Here is a 23987-nt window from a genome sequence, read left to right on the forward strand (position 1 = left end):
TCATAACAAGGTAGAGCGTGATAGGCCCGCCGAGAAGCAAAGAGACGAGGCTACGATACATCCACAAGCTTGAAACCTGTGAAGTATGTCATGTGAACCCGACATGAAGACAAATATTTTCAAGTGTTTATACAGAGATAAAACACAATGGAGCCGTCAAGTTCTTTTAGCAACTTTCAAAAACTTTGTTATTTTAAAATCTCGTGACTTTTCGAAATACAAACAGCAACACTTTAGGATACCTGTGGTAGTAGTGCCAGTCCTTTTAATTGTAATTCCAACTCTCTTGTTTCGCTGTTTGTTGTGTTTTTGCGATTATGGCATGGCTGTACATAGCGTTATCGCCCTTCGTAGCCGTCTTTATCTACCCCGTTATCGTCTTATTGGCGATGTACTCTGCAGCTCTGTTCGTTAATGTCTATCTTCATCGTCGACGTCAGTTATACGATGCGTACTCGGAGAATTTTTGGTTTGGCGCAACGCAGACTGTTGCCGCTGTTGTCGATGCGCACGGAGAGTTTTGGCACGGTAGGTTAGAGAAAAAACTTACAAGGCTTTCATAACGCCTCCCTACTCCTTCCCTCTTTTAGCTAGGGGAAAAAATGGTAATGATTTATGATTAGACGTGAATCTACGTGCCTCCAGATGGACTCGATAACCGAAGATCTACAGGGGTCAAGTTCAACCTTACACTACTAATTCTCACCATTACTATACATTAATATGAATGCTCTAGTAGTTGTTTTTACAGCCTTTATAAGTTTTAGTCTAGGACTGTTTTTTATACCATTATTACCAATGCGTGCGAGGGTGTCGGGGGTATTACGCCAAGGCTCTGGTGTATATACTCGTGACCGGAAGTAGGGCTTTTTAATCCATGACCCGTGTTTTTGCATCACGGTGGCTTCAAACAAACTAAGAGAGTATGTATTATGCTGACCTGATTTGGAAGGGGTATGAGACGTTTGAAAGTCGGAGGAAAGTTATTGGCTTTTAGAGCTCCTGTACAATTCTTCAGAAATTTCCCGGGAGTAACGGCTCTGGGAACAAGGCGTCCCCTATTCCCCTACCCCCTTTCCCTGCCCTAGTTCCCTCCTCCGGCTAAGCGTAGGTGCTATAGGAGACTGCTTATATGCGCATGGCTTTGTAAGACGACCTTTCGGAGGTATGGAAACAGTCATAAGAATAGAGTTGAGTTCATGTGCAAGAAAAAGCAAGAGTCCTTGATGCATCAGACGTAAATATACACTTTTTTTATAAGAACGTCTAATTTTAAATTGAGGCTGGGCCGTTCTTATTTTTGGGACATTTTGAGTCTGAATGTGTTCTTAACGATGTTCTTAAATTTTAGTGTATATAAGAACATAATACTTAATGAATTATTATAGGAAGAGAATTACATCGGGGAAGTGATAACACTATTAATAATAAGCAACAATAAGGTTGTTACTATGAACACAATTTGATTCTGCATTTTAGAACGCATCAGGACTAAAAAATAAAACTTTTTTCTGCTATCTGAGCCTCGGTATGTTTTTATCATGTTCTAAGCATGTTCTTAAAAAAGGTTCTTATAAAAAAATGACGTACATGGCCTTTTAGTTTCACTTCTCAAAATATCCTGCATACCTGATGAACAAAGCAAACGATAAATAATAAAAAAGACCACGTTCGAAGCTCTGATATTTCCTTTTCAGGTTATGAAATGTTGGGCATAGAGAAACTACCGGATGCGGGTGCAGCACTTCTTATCTATTACCACGGCGCCATCCCAATAGATATGTACTACATCATGGCGAGGCTGATTCTACAGAAGAAACGCCGGCTGAGAAACGTCGCCGCTACGTTTCTGTTCTACGTCCCCGGTACACCAACATTGTAGCCTTTTCATTATTCTCGGGAAAGCCAGATTCTTTAGGGACCTACCATTTGGTATCCATCCTCCCCCCCCCCCCCAAAAAAAAATAATAATAATAATCAACCAAGTCTTAATGTCAGAGCCTCAGAACCCAGCTCAAAAATCACTTCTACTGGCCTTTAATTTCTTAATTGCTTGTATAGATTAAGAACACAAATGATAACATCATCCGCAACATTAATATATGCATTGTTTTAAATTATACTGAGCTACAAATTCTTATTAAACACTAACCCGTTTATTGTGTGTTTAGGAATCCAGTTATTATTGGAGGTGTTTGGTGTGGTGGAAGGGAGGACAAGAGAGCAGTGCCATGAGATTTTAATGGTGGGTGAACGCCTAGGGTTTGTCTGAACGGCTAGGCCTTTCTCGATTATGCTGTTTTGGCATTTCGAAGGAAAACGAGAAATTTTTTTTTTTCTTGAAAAACAATTGCTAGCATTTTCTGTCATTTTTCACGACGGTGATCCAGATTTCAGCACTTAGAACTCAGAAGGATAAATAATCCTAAAGTTTCACAGTTTTTATTACTTGATTTGAATATTTTCTTTCTGTCTCCTCTGTTTGTGAATTTTCGTTGGGTTACTTGGTTACGATGGGTGGTCGGCGTTAACTCTTTCTCTTGCTCAGCCAAGTGGCCTCGGCCACGAACTTGCAAGATAGACCAGTACCATTAGCGGATCCATAGGGGACGAACTTGCAAGATAGACCAGTACCATTAGCGGATCCATAGGGGACGAACTTGCAAGATAGACCAGTACCATTAGCGGATCCATAGGGGACGAACTTGCAAGATAGACCAGTACCATTAGCGGATCCATAGGGGACGAACTTGCAAGATAGACCAGTACCATTAGCGGATCCATAGGCCACGAACTTGCAAGATAGACCAATACCATTAGCGGATCCATAGGGCACGAACTTGCAAGATAGACCAGTACCATTCGGATCCATAGGGCACGAACTTGCAAGATAGACCAGTACCATTAGCGGATCCATAGGGGACGAACTTGCAAGATAGACCAGTACCATTAGCGGACCCATAGGGCACGAACTTGCAAGATAGACCAGTACCATTCGGATCCATAGGGCACGAACTTGCAAGATAGACCAGTACCATTCGGATCCATAGGGGACGAACTTGCAAGATAGACCAGTACCATTAGCGGATCCATAGGGGACGAACTTGCAAGATAGACCAGTACCATTAGCGGACCCATAGGGCACGAACTTGCAAGATAGACCAGTACCATTCGGATCCATAGGGCACGAACTTGCAAGATAGACCAATACCATTTACCATTAGCGGATCCATGGGGGGGGGGGGGGTGGGGTGGCAGAGAGCGCGGTGCCCCTTGGCCCCTCCTTCGGACGGAAATTTTTAGAAATGTTATTTGCTTCATATATTGGTGCCTCCCCCCTTCCTTTGGGAAATCCTGGATCCGTCTAAGAGATGCTTCAAAAATGACGTGGCCATTTTTCTGGAATGTTTTATGACAAACAAATATCAAGTATCATCTGTTGTTGATGTGAGCATATAATGTAAGAAATTGTACGTTTTTGTTTGAAATAAAAACAAAGCATCCAATGGCATTTTCTAGGGAAATCAGGCATTAGCAGTTTTTGGCTTTATTCGAGAATTTCTAGTAGCATTGAATGCCAGTTTTACTAGCATAATCGAGAAAGATGTTTGAAGATGAGTATTCTGTCAGGGCCGTAGCAGGGGATGTGGCCGCGTCTCCCCCCCCCCCCCCCCCCCCTCAATACTAAAAAATTGTAAGCATATCGATTAATGGTTGTCGTTTTTCTAAATGGTCTAAAAGAGCCTGGGGCGAGCGTGCGGGAGACTGATATTCTAAAACGTTAGGGACTAGGCTCCATTTCCAAGATGGCTGCCATCAAAATCGTAGTAAACACGAATTCCTGCAAGTTTACGTGAAAATATTCGATTTACAAAGCTCTAGAGTGATAAAAAAAGAGATAAAAATGATTGAAGCGGACTCCTAAATATGGTCTCTAAGGCCTAATAAGGAAATGACCGAGCAAGTTCGAAAAACGACAGTTTTTTAAACAAGATTGACTGATATGGGAATGACCAATAGGGGCGTGCCTGTGCGCCCCCCTCCCCCCAAGATTTTCTTAATGTTTTTGTATTGTGCCCACCCCCTCCCCCCAATCTTACGTGGCCTGCTAACGGCTCTGTCTCTTATTCTATAGCCATTCCTGGGCTCCATAAAATAGGTAACTAAACAGCACACAAAAGTCATAACTCAATCACTTTCTTACTGTAAATGTGGCACTAGTCAATTCAATCTATCCAATGGCTACATTCGAAATCTCTCATCACTGCAAACCTTGGACAGCCCCTCCCCCCCTCCCGGACACGCACCTGAACGCCTATAGAAAACTGAAGTAAGAAGTCCGGGTTGATGGCATATCATCAATTCTAATCCCAAGGAACCCACAAGAGGCAGGGGGTAGAAATAGAAGTGGCTAGTTGTCCACAGGTCTCTGATAATTTTCCGATCGGTAGGGCGCGCCAAAGTTGATGGAAAAGATCAAAAGTTGCATTTATATGTGATAGCTCTTTCTATAATATTTTGGTGTACACACTTGCTTTTTGGAAAACTCACTCCCCTAAGCCAATTTAAGTGCCTCTCCTACCGTGGCCAACTTTTACAGTTTCGTGAAGTTAGACAATAAAGATGCGACAACCTTACTGTTTGTTTACATACAACGAAATGCTTCAGTGGATATCAGAACACGAGGAAATCCTCCTTGGTGTCAAAAATGTGTTAAACGTTTTGAGCTTGGGTATTTTTGTAAACGTGTTTGTTATATCCTATTCTTAGAACGGCGATCTCCTAGCCATATCCCCTGGGGGAGTAAGAGAGGCTTTGTTTTCAGATGAGTATTATGGCATGATATGGAATTCACGCAAGGGCTTCGCGAAAGTTGCACTCGCAGCTAAAGTTGTAAGTAAACATTAAAGTAACTTGAATAAGAATACACTATTCCCATTCATCTTCATCAACTACTAAACTCAACGTAAAGATTGCAAGAGGGGATGGCAAGGCCCGGTCCCCGGGGGGGATGGGGGTACTTCCTATATCCATCGGACAGGAATCATCGTCGTATCTTTTATGGTGTAAATTAGGAGCCTTGGGTATCCTTTAGGGGTGAAAACGAAAATGCCCAGATTTTTTTACCTCTGTATATTTTAGGGTGCTATTATAGCCATCACTCATCTAACTTGTAGCTCATGAAACAGCTCGGTGTTTTTAGATCACTAATTATTTACGTTTGTTTGAGGTATCTTTTGGGGGTAAATTCATGCCTAACCACGCCCACATTAGTATCTTTTAGGGTGAAAATATAACCATACCACGCCCACTTTAGTATCATGATTTCCGTCCGTTTAATTTTGGAGTCCCCCCCCGGGGGGGCCCGGTCCAGGATGGTTTTCATATGGTCGCACACAATCGCAGATGACCGTGTATAATTATATGGACACGAGTTCACTCTTCGATCGAGTGCATTCGTGTGCGTGTGGAAATTACTTTATGATCGGAATGCAATCCGTACGGTTAAATTATCTGCGATCGTGCGATTTCTAGTGAAATGTCCGATTTAAAAGGACCTAACTATTTTTGTTTGACATGGAATTGGAATCTGTTGATAAAAGTAAAAGCACTCCCAGGTTTTTTAGAAAGTGAGTGCACTTTTCTAAGGAAGAGAGTACTGAAAATGCTTTTTCTTTATGTTACAGCCAGTTTATCCAGTCTTCACACAAAACGTCAGAGAGTGCATACGAACCGTGAAGACCGGACGGGGTATGTTATGTCGTAATGCCTTCTCTAACCTACAAGACGACATACCACAGACATGCTAAGTCATGGCTCGTGTATACATGGACAAGAGAAGTCCCCCTGGATTCCCTTCATTTTTATTCTTGACGTCTGACACGCGATGCGGGGCATTGTAACAATAAAGGGTTGAGACATGGTTAGGGTAGGGGGAGGGGTTGACACCCTTCCCATGATGCACTTCGTCAAAGCATATTATCAACCGCCGCGCGTCGTGATGGCGCGCAGATGATCTTAGTCATGAAGGCAGTAAGAGCAAGATGGAATAGTTCCGATGCATTCCGAGGAAGAAACTACTTTGATAATCACCGAATGCCTCGACAATGAAAAAACACACACATGAGCTAGCTTGTAACTCTAACTTTTATTCCTTAGGTTTCATTGTACTTGTTTTACACATTAAAAAAGGATAATTTGACATTTTCTCCGATGCATTTTGACGGGTTTTTTTCCGCGAATTTCGCACGTTTTTTTGCTGCTAACTTAGAAAATTCCGCGCAAGTGCTCATAGACAGGGTGTCAGAGGGGGGAACGGAATGACAAGAAAGAGCGGTTGAGCAGTTGGAAGTTATTGACGAGAGTTCGCAGACTATTGAAAACCTCTGTAACTTACAAATGCCATTGTTTTTCTGTAGGATTTCTTCGCAAGCTGTATGAATGGACGAAGTTGCCCCTGGTGCCGTTATACGGAGGATTTCCTGTTAAAATGAGGTGGGACTTTGAAGTATCGGTACTCACTTTGCGAGGAGAAACGCTCCGAGTACCATTACAGAGATATATAGATACTTGAAATTCATTAAAAAGCTGTTAATTTATTAAATTTAATCTTTCAGAACAATTATTGGAGATCCTATACCATATGATCCTACTTTAACCTGTGACGAGCTTACAGAAACGGTAAATCCTAATGTACAATTCTTTTTTTGTCTTTTTGTACAAACAGGATGGAGGGGAGAGGTGTCATTATTTTTTAATTTCACTTTTCAGTATGCTGCATAGCTGTAACGAATGTTTCAGTCTTCTGTTTTTTTTCTTCAGGTTCAGCAGGAAATCGAGAAATTGATTTATCGATACCAAAGGATACCAGGAAGCATTCTAGCAGCCTTTGCAGATCGATGGTCAAACACGCCATGGGAGAGACCCATTAACAACAATCATAAAAAGACCAACTGAAGTATTAAAGGGGCAGTTTCATTTCTTCCTGTTTTCCTTGAAGTGGGCCTTCAGCCGGCAAGGCTTGGTCATCAAGTTGCAGTCCGGAATTGTTCTCAGGAAGGACATCTTATGGTACTGTGTCCGGGAAAAGGGAATTTCGATGCTCATGTTGTTAAAGTGGCGCGAGGGTCTTGTTATGGTTTCCATGGTAACAGTCTTACCCAGGTCCACCATACCAGAATGGATCTTGTAAAACAGGCTAAGCCTTAGATATTTCCTCCTCACCTCAGACATTGATCCAAGTTCACCCAGCATCTCTGTTTAACTACAGGTGTTATGATATCTGTTTAGTGTAAAGCGTGCGGCTCTACGTTGGACCATTTCTATCTGATTGATGTTTTTCTGTGTTCACGGGTCCCAAACAGGGCATGCAAATTCTAAGGTGGGGTACACAAGCGTATTGTATGCTGTGGTTGCTAGTGTAGGGTCAGCCACACATAGATTTCTTCTGAGGAAACCTAGAGTTTTGTTAGCTTTGTGAGTGATGTTGTTCACTTGTTCGTTCCAAGATAGATCATGCAATATAGCAATGCCAAGATAGGTTGCTATGTTTGTTGATTCCAACACTTTGTCATGAAGCATATAGTCAAACTGTAGGGCTGATCACTTTCTTGTTATATGGAGAATCTTGCATTTCTCAGAATGGAATTTCAATTGGCCAGCTTATCAAGATCTTGTTGTAGTGCTTTGCAGTCATTCACTGAGTAAATAGTGTTGTCTGCAAATAACCCCACGTCTGCTGTAAGCAACTCTGGCAGATCGTTGATGAAGAAGAGAAAGAGGCAAGGACCTAGTACAGATCCTAGTGGGACCCCAGAAAGGACATCTACACTTTCAGAAATCTCTCCGTCCAGGACTACCCTTTGAGATCTTCCAGTAAGGAAAGCCTGTATCCAACTACTGTATTAGTAAGGCCACTTATTCCGTAATGATGTAATTTGTGGACAAGGAGATGACTGACTTTGTCAAACGCCTTGCTAAAGTCCATCAGGAGCATGTCTATTTGATAGCCATCATGCATGGTATTTACGAGATTGTTGACAAAGCCCAGTAGCTGAGTTTTGCATAATCTCCTTGTTCGAAAACCATGCTGCAAGGGTAAAGTATGTTATGATAACTTGCATTTCTCATTAAAGAGCTTGTGATAATATGCTCCAGTAGTTTACAGCCTATACAAATAAGGGATATGGGTCTGTAATTTGCTTAATCACTCCTTGTTCCCTTCTTGAAGAGTGGGACTACATTTGCCTCACCCTATCTTTGATTTATCAAAATTGTGAAAATGTACAAATGGATCCACATAGAAGCACTTTTTGAAATCTTTTATAAATTGGGAAGGTTAGTAATCATCTAACACTTTAAAAAAAAATTCAATGATGTCATGCATCATTGTCACCAATAGTTAAAGAGACCGAAGCAACTTTCTTTTTATACTGTGGTATTTTTTTTTAAAAAAACATTCTTCCACAAGTTATTGGTATTTATAACTTATAGACACTAGTGTCATAGCCAATCAGAGCACGCATTTTGTAAAATATCACAAAAAGAATTTTAATAAAAAAAGTCACCATTTTACATCCATAAAATGTTTCTATTTGGAAATAAGAATGAGGTGTTTAGCTGTGCTAGGATTCAAAATGTAAATATTTATAATTGTTTCCTCAAATACTATGTAGTATTCTTTAACCAATTTTACATAAGCACATCTGAATAAAGATAAGAACATAAATATGTGTATTTTTAAAGCTTTGGGAAGAGGTGGGGTGTGGTTACATTTCTACCCTATTTTTATAACTATACAAACTGGATCAAGCTTTTTTACAAGAAGCAGCTTTGGCTAATGACCATGGGGTGTTCTAGATTGTATTTGTTCTTGGGTGATACAAATATTGTTGTTTTGTTTAATTTGCTTTCAAGGTATAGATATTTTGCAAAAATGTGTACAGACATTTTATGGTCATTGAATATGAAATACCCATTTTGGGTGGTAGAGGGGGATGCACGCACCCCATAAACACTCCCCTGGCTATATACCTGCGCTGCACCATACTCTCCCAGGGACTTTAGATGAAGACTCCAGCTAGATTAAAAAAGGTTAGCCTTTCTCACTGGGTCTGCTACTTCTTATAACAGCTTTACACAGCCATGAGAATACCTGCCTTTTGGAGGCATAAGACCTGAATGCCCTCAGCTAAACTCTGAGAGCTGGCATCCAGCCAACTACGCCAATACCCTTAGTTTAGTCATCATTGTCTGCTTTAACATGCTTCCTAAGTCCTTTTCTCTCTTTGTGTTTTCTCTTCACAAATGTGACTTTATCTTCTCCAGTATCATTGGACACTTCTTTGTTTTCAGAGTCCCTCTGATTCTCCCCTGTAGTAAGAGTTGTCGTGCTGATCTCCTCTTCCTCTACTTCTTCTTGCTCCACTTGTAAATGTGTTATTCCCACAGTCTTTTCCTGTGATTTGACACTCCCTTGACTCTCATCCCTTGTAACTTTCTTTTTCTGCTTGTCTGGTTTTTGACCAACGACATATTCAGGCATCATTAGAACCCCTTGTTTGCCATGAGATGATGGTGACAGCACCACTTTACTTTCCGCTACATGTTTAGTAAATACATGCTTGTCACTCTGACATGTATTTACCGCTCCGGAATCCTGCATTTCACTTGCATCCGTTCCAGTTCCTTCCTTTCCAGTTTGCTTTCTCTTTTCCAACTCAGCTATAAATGATCTTGCAACGTGTTTATTCAAGTCATTTGGCATAACCCCACTGAACTCTTCAGTGCCATCCTCTTCTAGCGAGTATTTGGTCCATTTTTCCGGGTGTAGCACATGGTCCGGCACACGATTTGGCCGTCGTCTTCTACCACGAGTGACTCTCATGTTGTCGGGATCATCACCGTCTTCCTCATGTCTTGTCGGTTCTAGGCGATCTAGACTACTAAAAACTGAATCACTCCGTTTTTGGAAATCCTTATCTCCACTGATATGCAGGAAATTCTCTTCTTTCTCACTCATACTTGGTTGAGATCGCCAACAACTGGATAATACAGCTACAGCTCTTTCGATAGAGGAAAACTGGATCCCGAAGCACAGGAAGCCCAAAACTCAGTTCTAAAGACAACAAACATCCCAACACCCTCTCAAATTTCCATTTAATCTCTTTAGTAAGGAATAAAATAATTTAATCTACTTTGGAAGTTGCATTTATATGTATCATTGTTCTTTCTAGTATGGGATTAATTTTCATATGTCTGTTTTGTTCTGGGTTTCCTGTGTCCGCCGTCCGTCCCTAGAAACAGCGCGAGTTTAGTTAGCAACCAATATGGCGGCTGTCAACCTCCTCCATACGAGAAGCCAGATTCAACTAGGAAAATGAGTGAATTAGAAAGACGCCCGGTGGCTGTCACCGCTGCGTTCAACTCGCAGCTAAAATCGTTATGCATTAAAGAATTCCCATGCGGATTTGGTCAATGGGTAAGATATAAATTGTCGTTGTTAAATTTATCTGATCGCCATGCATGACACGCGAATGTTGTTGTTTTAATCAACGAAATGTTATTGGTTTAATTACTTTCTCTAATACGAAGAAGTGTTCCAGTTTTAGAACCAGTCGCTCAGAAAAAAGATGGCACCTTTGTGTGGGACAATATACTTTAGCAAAATGTTTGTGTTCTTACTTATTCAGCCTGAAGGGCATTTTTCCCTCTAGCGTGTGCCATCAGATACAATATATGGTACTACCGTTAAATCAATGACATCTCCTGGTGTGATTACATCTACAGTACCAGGTGAGAATTAAAATCAGGTGATGACCAGGTAACTCATGTTATGTAAGGCTGTGTTTGGTGATATTGGTGTAACTTATAATCAAAATAGTTATATACAATAGTTTTTTTTCAAGAGTTTATGAAGTGTTAAACATTGGGTTTGAAATTCAAAATCATTCTCCGAAAGTTTATTTCAATTTGTGTGGCAGCAGACTAAAATTCTGAGACTATAATTGGGGATTATAGGTCTGCACATTTTTGTGATCATCAATGGTTCTTCTATCAGAAAGCATGAGTGAAGATGCATGAAATACCTGAAAATATTGCGAGCCCCTCCACCGCTCACCGTGTAATGGCCCCGCCCTGTTGTATTATAACTAGCAGAAAGCTGTTGACTTTTTGCTAAAGGCTATTTTATAGTCATGCCAAACTTACCTGACCATATACCAGGTTTCAGTCATTTGTACGTTTAAACATCTTTTATACTTGTAGAGCCTACAGCATGTTATGAGACAGTGGAAGACCTTCAAGAACTAGCAATAAAGACACCATACAATGTCGACTGCACCTGGAGCAGTGAGGCAACTACCCTTAGAGAAATTGCTGTCAAGAATCCAGAGAAACTTACAAATAGCTTTGTGTTGAGCCACTTTAAATCCCTCAGAATAGTTGACAAAAAGGTACTGTGAGGATGCTTTTTCATAGAAATCATGTAACCTAACTGTGCTTCTGGTACATTATTTATATATAAATGTAACATTGGCCCTCTCAGCATTTTATCAATGTGTGAAATTAACTGCTTATACACTGTTTTTAGGTGACAGAAATTGATGAAGGATTGTTGAACTTCAAAAACTTACAACAACTAACCCTCAGTGCAAACCTTATATCTCTTGTGGACTCCCAAAGACTGCCAAAATGCTTGAAGGTCAGTTTTTAGAGTGTTTTACAATGAAACCATGTTTTTAATGTCATGTTGACTTGAACTGTGTTAGCTTTTGCTGTGTTTTGATGTATCTGATAGAATGCTGTTCTTTATCAAGGGAGATAATATATAGGTGAATAGGACATAAGGTCCCTTATTGCTAAGCCTTTTTATTGTATTCGTTAAGAGTAGGCCTATATAAGGCTCACAGGGGCTTCATTAATGTTCAGAGTGGGTGGTGGAGATAGATAAGTAGGGGGAGAAAGTTAATTTTATTCTATTAAAGTTCAAATAAAACTTAAATCAATTTTTTTTTAAAAGTAGCCAGTGCTCAGTAGGTGGCGGTTCCTCCAGCCCCTAAAGGCCTAATGAAAACCCTTGGCTCATTATTATCATTAATTATAACTGTTCATTTTTTCACCATTAAAACACAGGAACTTGAGTTATCAGCAAATAAGATCTCAGATATCAGCTCACTGTGCCGGAATCCTCCTCCTCTTATCCACCTTGGCCTTGGCTATAACCAGATCACCTCCATCTCTGGACACATGACCCCTTTGGCATGGTAAGTCCTTTATTGCTCTACGCCTAATAGGCATTGTAGCTGATCGAGGGGGTTCTAGGAGTGGGCCCAAAATTGATTTTAAACAAAGAGACATATGACTTTTACTTTCTGTTACTCAAAAGAAGAAGGGAGGATGGATAATGTAGCTACCCAATCCAACACATTTTATCTATCCTTGTATCCAATGGGCATAGATCCCCCCCCCCCCTTAATACTGTACTGAAACCAGAAGTCCTGGATCTCCAGCTGCAACGTGTAAGGGACACTTGCACAGGTAAAAGTGATTTTAGTGTTGTTTTTTTTGGCAATCCCAAAAGCAGTCAAATCATGCGAAATAACTTAAATGACTATCCATAGTTTTATTAAAATGACCTTCAAATGTAGTTTGGAAACTTCACATTAAGCGGATGAAAGTGGATTTAAATATTACTTTTAGGTTTTGTAACAGGCTGTACCTCTACTAAAACCTTTAAAATTGCATAAATCAACTAAAACCTTTGTATAAAATACCTTTTATGAAGGATTCATTCATTTCTATTTATTAAGCTTGGGTGAAGTAATCAGGAAGATTTTACACTGTTTCGTTTAGTCACTTTTCTCTTTTGTCACTTTTCTTCTTTAATCACTTTTTGTCACAACTCTCTTAGAACAAGCATGTGAGTGCCGCAAAAAACATAAGTAATCACCAATATTTCAGGAAAATGTTATTGAAAACTGATCACCTAAGTGTGGCTGCTATTGAATTGTTCACCTTACGCTGTTTACTTTCCTGTTGACAGGCGCCATCTTCTGTCCCTTGATCTGAGTTGTAACAACTTGCCTGACCTTTACAGTACTATAAACACTCTGAAAACTTTGCCAAAACTTCGCAACTTAGTAATGCAGGGAAACCCATTAGCGGTAAGTATGAAGCAGTATGTCGAGGCTTGCCTTCTTATCATATACGATGTGTAGAATACAATAAACACTTACTGTGCAACCAGTGCAGTACCATACATAACACACATGAAACTCTACTAAAACTCAGCAAGTCAGTCATGCGAAGAAAAACATGTAGCCTGGGGTGAGGAACGAAGTGCCAGCACCCCTTGGCCTAAAAAGTTTCTCTATATCTCATATTCTTCAATGACGTCTATGACTTCATATGCCCACAGCAGTAACAGTTGCAGCTAAGTTTCTCGTAGTAATACATATTGATAATAGCTATGGTGATCTACAGCTTGTCCCTGGTTATCGTGGATATGTGATTGACTCAATTCGTGCCCTGACCATACTTGATGATACAAGAATATCTGCTGATGAAAAGCACTACTTCAAGGGACTCTCCAAACTTAGAGGTACGGGTTAAATTATATAACTAGAAAGACTACTGACAAGCTGTAGAAAAACTAGATGGTCTGCGTAGGCGTGGTGTAGACAAGGTATGGATCAACACAAGGTTGAAACAGAGTAGTTGCACTGACATTTCGAGCATTAGCCCTTTGTCGGAGCAAAAATTGTCTCTTTGGCTTACGCCCGAAATGTCAGCACAACTACAGTACTCTGTTTCACAGAGACATTTAACATACCTTTTCAACTTTATGTTGATTTATGCCTTAGAGGTACAGGTGCCTGATATTTTGGGCTGCCCACTGGAGGGGGTGAGGGAGACGTGTTTGGGGTGCACATGGTGTGCCCATTCCCCCTATGGCAGCCAAAACAAACATACTTTTAGGTTATGCCTGCATTCCACTCCCCCTGAGACAGTAGTTTTGTGTTTAATGGACACTTTCTTTCACCACTTTTTCAAAGTCGTCCTCTCTGATAATTGACAGAAAAGTAAACTTAACAATCCATTAATTTTTCTGTCACAGATATTCCTATGGATGAAGCAAGACTTACAATAGCCATCAGCGTTATTCAAGGAGTAAAAATGCCCCCAGAAATTGAGGTGAGAAGAATAATTTTTTGGTTGTTGTTTTGCAGAGAGACCATTCCTTTTGCTATTTGGCACTTATTTTGAAACAAATAATGACATTTTTAAATGCAGGATCCTGAGTCCAACACGGAGTATCCCAAGATTGAGCATCGATACCATGTGGAGTTCAAGTTTCTTGAACTTCCCCATGTAGTACGCAGTGCCTCTCCAGTTCCCTCCATTCCAACCATCTCCATTACAAGCCCAGAGGAAGAGGAGGGTGCGACTGAACCATATGTGGACCAGGAAGACTTGGAGGTGAAAGAGAACATCCAAACAGGTACTGGAGATTAATGGGTAATGTATACGCAGGGCCGTAGCAGGGGGTGGGGCACTGGGGGCATTTCCCTCTCCCCCAATATTTTCAAAAATTGTAAGGAAATGACCAGTAGGGGCGTGGCTGTGCCCCCCCATTGTTTTCTTGATGTTCCTGTATTGTTCCCCCCAACCAAATAATTTTAGGCTTGCTACAGCTATGATACCCCAATCCCAAAGAACCTGTCATGTCCCTCAGTTTACTGATAAGCCATGCTCCTTAGCCTAGGAATAGCTACATACGTTCGAAGCTCTTGAGCCTTTATTATTATTATTGATATTATTTATTCTTTATCATTGTAATTTTATTATTGTTTTGGTATTTAATACCAAAGTTACAATAAGTATGTCAGTTATTGCTAAGTACATCGAGTCTATATAATCATTCCAGTAATTTATTTGATACCCATATGAAGCTATGTAGATTATCTGAATGCATCCTCATTTAAAATAGGTGTAACTTGTGTCTCAGGCATATCAATATGCACAAATCAAGTCAATAAAGTGAGTCAGGTATTATAAGATGTACGGGACTGAAGCATTCCCTGTCATTCCAGATGCCTTGAAGCTGAATGCTACAGATGGGCACACATGGACAGAAGAACCTATCGAAATCAACTACTCCAATGATTTCCACACCAGAAAGCTTTCTAAGCTTCGTGACTTCTTACAGCAGGGCATTGAGTTTTCTATCGTTGAATCAAGGTTGTCATTTGTGTTGGAGGACCCCAACGCCCCACCCCTAGGGGAGGACGAGCCATCTTCAGGAAAAGGTAAGAGAAAAACGGAACACCAGAGATATGTGTGGAATGTTCATTTTCTTCTGATGGCGCTTCAGGCGCTGAATTCTCGCAGAGACACGTTCCTAGTGGACTGTTTGCAAATCTTGCATGACATTGGTAAAAACAAACGTTCAATACATATTTACCACTGTTCACGGTTTTTCTTTCCACCTGTCTCACCCTCTATCATCCTTGACTACTTTTGGGGGATCATTTGAGGTTTTTCTTTCAATTTTTTTTAGACTTGACAAGTGATGAATCAAGTGTCTAGAAAGGTTATTTCGACTTTTTTAATTGATTTTTAGGTCGACCTGACAGTAAAGCTGATAAAGGCGGGAAAAAGAGCGGCAAAAAGGAGGAGAAAAGAAAAGACTCTGCAAAGGCCAAGGTAACTGTATAGGAAGTCTCACCTCCTTTTAATAACGACTTTAGCCCGCTATCCGGCTATACTGTGGGTTAAGAAATTACTACGGGGTTTTGGGAATTCCCAAAACAGTAATTTCCGAATAAAACCACTGGAAAGCCGCCTAGCAGGCTATGACATTGTAACTTTGCACTTGCAGTAAAGACGATATTTAATCCACCATTTTCAAGTTGAAGAAGTTTGTAGTGGGTGTTTCATCAAATTTTAACAAAAGGGCCTTGTCGCTTTTTATATGTCACTGCATCGTCGGAATTTTATAAAGGCGTAAGTCGCAAATACAGATAATAATTTATTTATTTTCTAGCGACAGAAAAGCCACTAGTCCGTCTTGCCTAGTCCGTCCCTAGCTGGCGTCTTTGGGGTGTAAGGGAGGTAATATAATAAGACCCGCCTAAAAACCTCTGCCAAGCTGATTGTTTTCCTTCAACAGGGCAAAGACGGTAAGAAAGGCAAAGGCAAGCAGGAGGAAATGGAATTGTTTGAGCTGCCACGAACGCACCGACTCCTGGGCTCGTGTCACGTGTCCCTCGCATCTTTATTAGATGGAGAATTCGAGATCTCAGCTGACTGTATATGCCAGGGAGAGAAAGAAGATGCAGGCCAGGATAATGAAGAAGCTAAGAAGGCAGATGGTGCGGACAAGAAAAAAACTGGCAAAGGTGAGTTGGAGAGCCAAGTGGAACTGCCTAAACGGGATTCACATATATGGGATACACGCGTTTCTTCAGTGCCGTAGCAGGAGGCCTCGAAATATTGGCTGGTGGGGGGAAGATACAGAAACAGCCACACCCTAATAGGTAAATTCCTTATAAATTTTCAAACTATTTTGGAGGAGGGCATATGCCCCAAGTGCTCCACCCCCTGCTACGGCCCTGTACCCTTATTTCCTACAACGGATTTCATATAAAACAGACAAACACTAGTCCCGATGAGTGAAATTTCCATAACTTCACCATCGTTAGGTTGGTTTCTGGGTTTTTTTTATGAATAGTGGTCCGTGCACGACATTCATCCTCGTTCTCCATTCTCTCTTCAGAACACAGTGAGAAGGCTAGCAAAGGTGGCCAAAAACCCAACACCGACTCCAAGAAAGGCGGTAAGGATGCACGTGGGAAATCAGCTGTAAAGGGAGGCAAGGAACTCAAAGGCAAGGGAAAAACAAAAGAGGAGAACATCACGGAGGAAGACGATGAACCCCCACCCCCTCCCCCTCTGGCCACGTTTGTCAAGATCACGCTTCACCGATGGAAATCTGCAAAAGAAGCGACACTTGCTCAGGATGGTTGCGCTGTGGAAGCACACTGAACCGGGTCTAGTGATGAGAGTGATGATCCAAACCAGGGAAAAAACGTTGCGGGGACTTCACTGTAGTTTATTCAATGTACATATATGTAATAATATCTTTGTAAATAAATTAGAGATGGATTATTCTTTGTTTTTTGTTTTTTTAATTGGGAATATATTTTTGGGTTACCTGCGTTAAGGCTGTGGATTTCTATTATCAACAGGGAATAGTAAAAGGGCAACAAAAGTTTTTTTAATATATATATATATATATATATTTTCCCTATAATATCCACAATTTAAAACCAGTTAATTTAACTTGACCCTCACGGTGATTAAGGCAAGCGCCCGATAACTAAATATTTTCTATACAATTCTACAATTAATTTCTATACAATGTTTTACAATTAAATAAGCTGGATGAAAGCCATTCCTAATAGACAGCCTGTTTCTATTTGGTTGTTTTTTTTTTTTTGGGGGGGGGGTGGCTAAGGTCTTTAAAGCGAGATCTCTACCTGGTAACCTTTCCAGATGTTCTATGGATTCATTCGCATTCACAGTCATCGCCTTTGATTTAGGTGGTTCTCGGGATCACAAGAGACAAGTCAAGCTTGGTTGAAAAAAAAAACTATCATGCATCTAAGTTATCCTCGGGGTAGATATTCTGTAACACGTAGTTAGGAATGTATCGGTGCCCCTTCCAAGCCTTGAAATATTTGCCGAGGTCTGGGTGACGATTGAATTCTTGCCCAGTTTCGATGACCAGGTTCTCTGAGATGGGAAAAAAATATGTCAAAAGATAGAAAGTAGTTCATCTGGGAAAAGAGAAAATAAGACATGTGCGTACCTAGGATTGGCTGAGGGGAGGGGGGGGGGGGTAGCAGCCATAGGTATAATATGGAAAAGCATAGTATTTTAGGATTCCTTAAGAAGAAATGAGCCACACTTTGATCGCCAGGGGGAGAGGGGGTGTGCACCACACCCTGCGCACCCCTATGTGTACGCGCCTGTCATATTACTTCTCATACGTAATACATTAGGGGTTTTTTAACCAGGGATGACACGTGACGGGTACACACCTTCGGCAGCATATCTGCTCGTGCCGTCATCGCCAAGGACGTTATAGAAGGGCTGGCTACGGCCGTTAGGGAGACGGTCCACACCCATTTGCTGGATCCAGGCGTCGCTCATATTGCAGAATGGGTCCCATCCCCAAATCACACAGCCGTAATGATATCTATCGACAACACATATGATAAATAGGCGCCTTTATCAAAACCTGTCTTCCCCCAAAACACAACCAGTTCAACTCGTATTGACAGAATTAGCTAGAACCAGTTTTATTTAAAAAATAGACCTCATTTTTGCGTGTGTCTGCCCTCTAATAGTACAAAGATGACGTCACAGCTTGTCATGAACAAAAAAGTACGCAACAAGACGCACAGATGCTGACGCCAAGCGGGCGTGTGTCCTCGTGGACCCTTGACCAATCAGAACGAGCGATTTAAGAGTGTCTTTCTATAAATACTCATTTCAAATAGAGATGCAATAGGTGCTCATCATGTAAGTAGCTTTATTTCGTTAATTTCCAATAACAATCTAATTTGTTTGCATTGGACACATGAACAGTCTGACGTCTGAATTGATAAAGTTTGGCACGAATTAAGTTCGGCACGGCGCCGAGCACGGCTGCACCAGTCATGCTGCACGGCAAAAGTACGACACCGATTCAAACGTCGAGCTTTTGATCTGGCGATTAAAATACCACAATTCAACTTTTACTACTCGCAACCTATTGAGTACGATTCATTTAGTGCAACGTCTGAATCAACGATGAACCCAATGTAGATAGAAAAAGACAACTAGATTCGGCACGGCAGGAGCGTTACATCGGGCCTAAATTCGGCCAATGCACTGGGCGATACACTTACCTCCTGTGACGCATTACCATGCCAACTTTATAGATCACTTTGGAATGTCGGGGATCAGAACGAAGTTTCTAAAAATTGAAAAGAAATTAAGAATACACCACTTTTCGGCAGTTGAGGGGAGTGGGCGCGCCTTGTGTTCATCCCACGCACTTGGGTTTCTTATTAAATTTACTACAAACTATCAACAATGATTATGATAAAAAGAAACACCCTGAAGCCGGGTCACAATTCTGCACTCCTTAGGACACAACATTAGCCCAAGCTGGTTTGACTTCGTATAAAGGGATACCATAGGTCCACTGCTTAGAGCATAGCACTAACCGGTTTAAGACGCTGTGTTTCATCTTCGGTTTCTGAATCTTTTTGGTTCTTTGCGTCTTGAAGAAGGAAAGCCAGTCTGTCCGAGTTATTCCAGCTGCCGAGGTATTCTAGCGTCTCAATTGCCTGGGAAGACACAGTAATTATACAATTCTGATGAGTTATATGTACCCAGAAATAATCTTCTAGAATAACCAGATAAATGTCAGGGGAGCAAGCAAGAGTGCTTTATGTTAGGCACAGACATGGGTGGGGTCCTAACCAAGGGGAACCTAGTGTTATGGCACAGAGCATGGATATAGGACTAACCAGGGGCACCTAGTGTTATGGCACGGAGAATGGGTGGTGGTGTAACCAGGAACTTGTGTCAGGGCGCAAAACATGGGAAAGGGTGTACCCAGGGGCAGGGTGTACCCATTGGGGTATCTAGTGTCAAGGCAGACCTTGGCAGGGTTGCAACCAGTAACTAGTGTTCAGTGTACATAATATTTACAGGGGTGTAACCAGGGACTATTGCCAGGGTGCAGACTATAGGTGGGACAAAGGGTGCACAGTTTACAAAACTTTGTTTTGATTTAAAATTGAAGGAGCAAACCTCAGTCAAGTTAATACCCAGGTGGACAAACACCCTGGCTTGTAAGAGCCTGCACTCTCTATCCTCAGGGCATAGCATACGCTTCAGTTCTAGCACATGCCTTAGACATCTTAACCTGGAACAAAATGAAAAGATCATTTTCATGTCAGCTATACATTGATCCCCCCCAAAAAATAAAACAGAAATGCTTTCATAGCCTCGTCGCAGCAAACTAGTCAGGTTATGAGCAAACTGTATCATCAGTGACACAACCACAATTTGTTCTGCTTACCTGCTATCAAGCCTAGTTGTTGTCTGACAGACATAAATTATGTTTGAGAGCATTCTTATCCACACATCTCTGGCAGAAGCAAGTTGAGGCTCGATATTGCCTGCATGAATCCCTCTGAGCATAGGTGAAATTAAATTCATGCATTGATCCTTTGATAAAAACCGTCCTCCATTGAAGCAGTCAATATATTGGTAATCTGAACCATCAGCAGCCCTTGAAAGAAAAACAGACAGGTAAACTGGTGATAAATGTGTAATCTGCAACTGCAACTTCTCAAGACTTACTGCAGATCATGATTACATTTCCATCGAAGTAAGAAGTGATTGGGAAAATTGACCTGGATGTTTTAAAAGCAAACAAGCACAATTAATTTACTTTAATCTCCTTTTGGACAACATACCAATAGAAAGGTACTCACTGGCTCTACTTTAACTCCAAGTCGTCGAGCAATAGCAGTAAAGACAACAGCCAATGTTATTGGAATTCCCTTCTTTCTCTCAAGCACCTACAAATTGTGAAATTGAAACCACTCAATAAGTCTCTACTTTTTCATCATTTCTTTGCTGACCTTTCATCAGCATCATCTACTGCATTTTAGTTTTCTTTACCTTTTTTCTTTAAGTTTTTCACCTATATGGGGGGGGGGGGGGGGGGAGTGGATAGGTTCATGGATCAGCGGATTCGGCCCCGAAGGCTCATGGATTATGGATTTTGATGATTGTTTCAGCGGATTGGGGAATTTTGGAAATACGGCAGATCACGGATCTGTCAACAATTTGGGCTCAGATTTCGGATTTTGACTGCTTTGACGGTCCAATTTCGGAATTTAAATGAATTTCAATTGATTTTTTTTGTTATCTGTCAAACCATGCAGATCTAAAAATTTACATACATATACATACATACCCCTATTCACCCCCCCCCCCCCCCCCCCCCGCCCTATATGCTTTTTTAGTAATTTGAATAACCAGTCTCTTAAAAAGCTGTTGAACATAATGGAAGCATGTTCCATATCTCCCCCACACCCCTTGGTCCCTTATTCCTGGAAATCTGTCAATTCAAATGCTAATGCAAATACATTTATCAATTTTCCAAATATATAGCTCGTGAGCCAAGAAGACAAGTGGTCCACTGTCCCCAATGTAGAGCCAGGTTTTTTACACCCCAGAAGAAATCCAAAGCTGGCCTGCCACGGGTTTTAAAATTGGACATCATGCTTGGAAGACAAAGCCAATATCACTGAGCAATTGTGCCACTCTAGCAAGATACAGCTTGTTCTGGGACGCCACAAAGCAGTATTCTAAAGTAGTCTAGCCTACATTAAAAGAGAGAGGTTCAAATTACCAATATATACCTCATTGATCATTGAATTGTCCAAGTCATAATAATCCTCTGTGTTGCCTGAGAAATTTTCTTTGGTAAACATGACATCACGGACAGCTTCTAAAAATCTTTGATCCGTCACAGGACAAGTGGTGTCTTGGAGCTCAGTTGAGACAGCTACTGTTTGTCTGACCTCTTCGGTTAAGCGTTCAAGCTCTTGGCTAACTTTATTTGTGATCTCTGAAGGCTTATCGTATTGAACCCATTGTGCTATAAGCACAGCCCCTGTAAAGGGAAAGAGTCAGTGTGTTAATACTGAAAGTGGAGAAGCAAAGCCTTTACCGCCGAGCTATTTTCTAAATTTCAAGCTCAATTTCCATTTAAACCTAAAACATATTTCTGTCGTCAGACATGACTTGTCTGGCATTAGCATAGTGTGCCTTAATATACTATCTTGATTTGACAATTGTATCTGTGCCATTGTAATTCAGCATCCAACATGTGAGTGATGATAAGCTACCCAATATTTTATTTTATTTTTGTATAAGCATGCCTTATATGTGAGTCCTTTTAGGTAAGTTCTGCTAAAGTACCTACCATTCACAAGAGTCTGCTCTTCTTCTGGCTTGCATAGAAGGGATTCCCACTCCTTTATGAGTTTAAATCTTTGCAAGCAAGCTAACAGTCTGTCTGCATAGTGCTTGTGAGTCAGGTCTTGTACACTGAAGCATGAATGATACAAATGAACAATTTCTACACTGTATGTAGCATCATTTTCTAGCAATTAGAGTAGAAAACACCCACATACATTTTGTGGTGGTGAGGTCAGTGTATGAAGGAGAAGGCAAATTTCAAACTATAGACCTAAAAAAACCTTGAAAACAGCAATGAAAATCTAGTGAAAAAGAGGGTAAAAAGAAAGAGGGTGATTCTATAAGTAATAATCTTGTGATGAGCTACAAAACCTTGTGATTTTTGTGAAGACACCTCAAATCTTTTGACAGATGGCTTATACCGTACATGTGAGTTGACAGCTATGAAGAGAGGGGAGGGGAGGATGTACATAATTAATGAGAATGAAACAAAAAAGGAATTCCTGTATAATTCCTCCACCCCGCATAAAAAACTTTAACAAACGTAATGTTTTCCCTGCCCATAATTTTGCACCCCCTAAAATGCTTTGTATCTCCCCCTTATAAATTGATAACATTGTTCACCTACTGTATATAATGTATTTCATGCATGTGTGTGGAATTAAAAAATTGCTCACCTCAAATCCACCTCAATCAATTCAACCAATGTATTCTCTATATGGCCCTTGCTATCACAGTCATGCATTTCTATTATATCAGTCATATCTGTGTACTGTTTGTCAGGAACGTCTGCTTTAAAGAATGCATTTCTGGTCAACCTTTCTATAAGATGCAGTACTTTCTGCTCAATTTGCAATCTCTCCCGAAACACCTGTCGCCAGTCCTCTGATGAAAACTTTCGCCAGACCTTCCATCTGCAGTAAAGATATGACCAAGATCAGTGTCAATGACTTGGGTTGAAAAGGCTTTCCTCGGGACGGGTCCAGCATTTCCCAAAGAAAGGGGTGTCACAGGCCTACAGGACAGTGATGTACCAATACATCAAACATCTGGCATGAAATAATTGTGTGTAATTTTGCTCTAATATACAACTTTTCACTGCATTTTCACTATATGGAGCAACACTTTTTGTATTTGAAACTACAATAGGGATTTGCCGATAAGCCAATGGGAAGAGCTTTCTGTATCTGCAACACAACACCACCTGACGACTGCGATAAGGTTATTCATCTTTATTGTTTTGACAAAGGTATTATTGTAATTACATCGCGCCATTGTTACCTCTCTCTACAACAACAGCAATTGTCTGGAATTTTTAAGAAAGGCATTTTTAGGTTGCAATGGGTCTTCTTGACGCGCTTATTTTCATTAGGAGCTTAAATCCATCAGGAGAAGTCACTTTACCTGCGAACACATCTTCGTCTCCACACTTCATTGCTCGTCGCTATCGCATTGAAACGACTGCAGACTTGAGCAAATCGGCAAATATCTCTGTGATCCAGTAAGTCATAAGCGAGAATCATGTCAACAAGCTCGTCAGCAAGAGTCATAATCGATACTTTCGCTCCGTCTGAATCAGCCGCCATCTTGGGTTATGTAAACACAGGCAAACCGGAAAATATCAATTATATTGGGAGTCCTGTGTTTTTTTGCTTATTCGATCGGAAATGGCCTGGGGTAGTGGGAGAGATTTGAGGAATACTTCTCTTTGGACTGCAGATAGCCTTATTGCTATAACATTTTCTGTGGTTACTATGATGATGTTTTTCTCGATGGTTCTATCATTTTATTTTAAACTGAAGGTACATTTCAAAAATATTGCGTTGATGTGACGTCATTAGGGAGAACTTGTTATAGGACGCCGAAATAGGTATCTCGTTATAAACCAATTGGATTGAAGCGATTCTTATAGTTAGTCCAATCAGTGCGTG

General features: G+C 40.8%; 4 protein-coding genes across 6 annotated transcripts; 2 read left to right on the top strand and 2 right to left on the bottom strand.

Annotated features, from left to right (window-relative positions):
• The first annotated feature begins 228 nt into the window (after positions 1–228).
• Positions 229–8728, top strand: LOC5516647 (transmembrane protein 68). Of its 2 annotated transcripts, XM_048727110.1 has the most exons (8): positions 230–528; positions 1698–1865; positions 2172–2245; positions 4771–4893; positions 5688–5751; positions 6420–6495; positions 6618–6681; positions 6823–8728. In XM_048727110.1, the coding sequence occupies exons 1-8, from the start codon at positions 318–320 to the stop codon at positions 6955–6957; spliced, it is 915 nt and encodes a 304-aa protein (XP_048583067.1). In that variant the 5' UTR covers positions 230–317; the 3' UTR covers positions 6958–8728. The 2 variants fall into 2 exon arrangements, with proteins under 2 accessions (XP_048583068.1, XP_048583067.1); XM_048727111.1 differs by lacking the exon at positions 4771–4893 and having other exon boundaries at positions 229–528.
• LOC5516592 (protein TSSC4) lies at positions 8530–10096 on the bottom strand. The gene has a single exon (XM_001636657.3). The coding sequence runs from the start codon at positions 10019–10021 to the stop codon at positions 9239–9241; it is 783 nt and encodes a 260-aa protein (XP_001636707.2). The 5' UTR covers positions 10022–10096; the 3' UTR covers positions 8530–9238.
• A 179-nt stretch (positions 10097–10275) lies between these two features.
• Positions 10276–17169, top strand: LOC5516648 (leucine-rich repeat-containing protein 43). Its single transcript, XM_032386420.2, has 13 exons — positions 10276–10480; positions 10716–10794; positions 11266–11453; positions 11591–11701; positions 12133–12263; positions 13043–13163; positions 13483–13600; positions 14117–14193; positions 14293–14500; positions 15093–15308; positions 15623–15705; positions 16172–16400; positions 16778–17169. The coding sequence occupies exons 1-13, from the start codon at positions 10379–10381 to the stop codon at positions 17044–17046; spliced, it is 1932 nt and encodes a 643-aa protein (XP_032242311.2). The 5' UTR covers positions 10276–10378; the 3' UTR covers positions 17047–17169.
• On the bottom strand, positions 17096–23844 carry LOC5516593 (F-box only protein 21). Of its 2 annotated transcripts, none has more exons than XM_001636658.3 (12): positions 23461–23844; positions 22734–22970; positions 22061–22185; positions 21495–21748; positions 20559–20645; positions 20425–20477; positions 20141–20353; positions 19870–19984; positions 19278–19400; positions 18957–19024; positions 18105–18262; positions 17096–17796 (listed from the first exon to the last, which is right to left on the bottom strand). In XM_001636658.3, the coding sequence occupies exons 1-12, from the start codon at positions 23640–23642 to the stop codon at positions 17657–17659; spliced, it is 1755 nt and encodes a 584-aa protein (XP_001636708.1). In that variant the 5' UTR covers positions 23643–23844; the 3' UTR covers positions 17096–17656. The 2 variants fall into 2 exon arrangements, with proteins under 2 accessions (XP_001636708.1, XP_048583066.1); XM_048727109.1 differs by having other exon boundaries at positions 22734–23071; positions 23461–23600.
• Between the last annotated feature and the right edge of the window lie 143 nt (positions 23845–23987).

This window comes from Nematostella vectensis, chromosome 4 (assembly GCF_932526225.1).
Source record: "Nematostella vectensis chromosome 4, jaNemVect1.1, whole genome shotgun sequence".
In the NCBI taxonomy this organism is placed as follows: Eukaryota; Metazoa; Cnidaria; class Anthozoa; order Actiniaria; family Edwardsiidae; genus Nematostella; species Nematostella vectensis.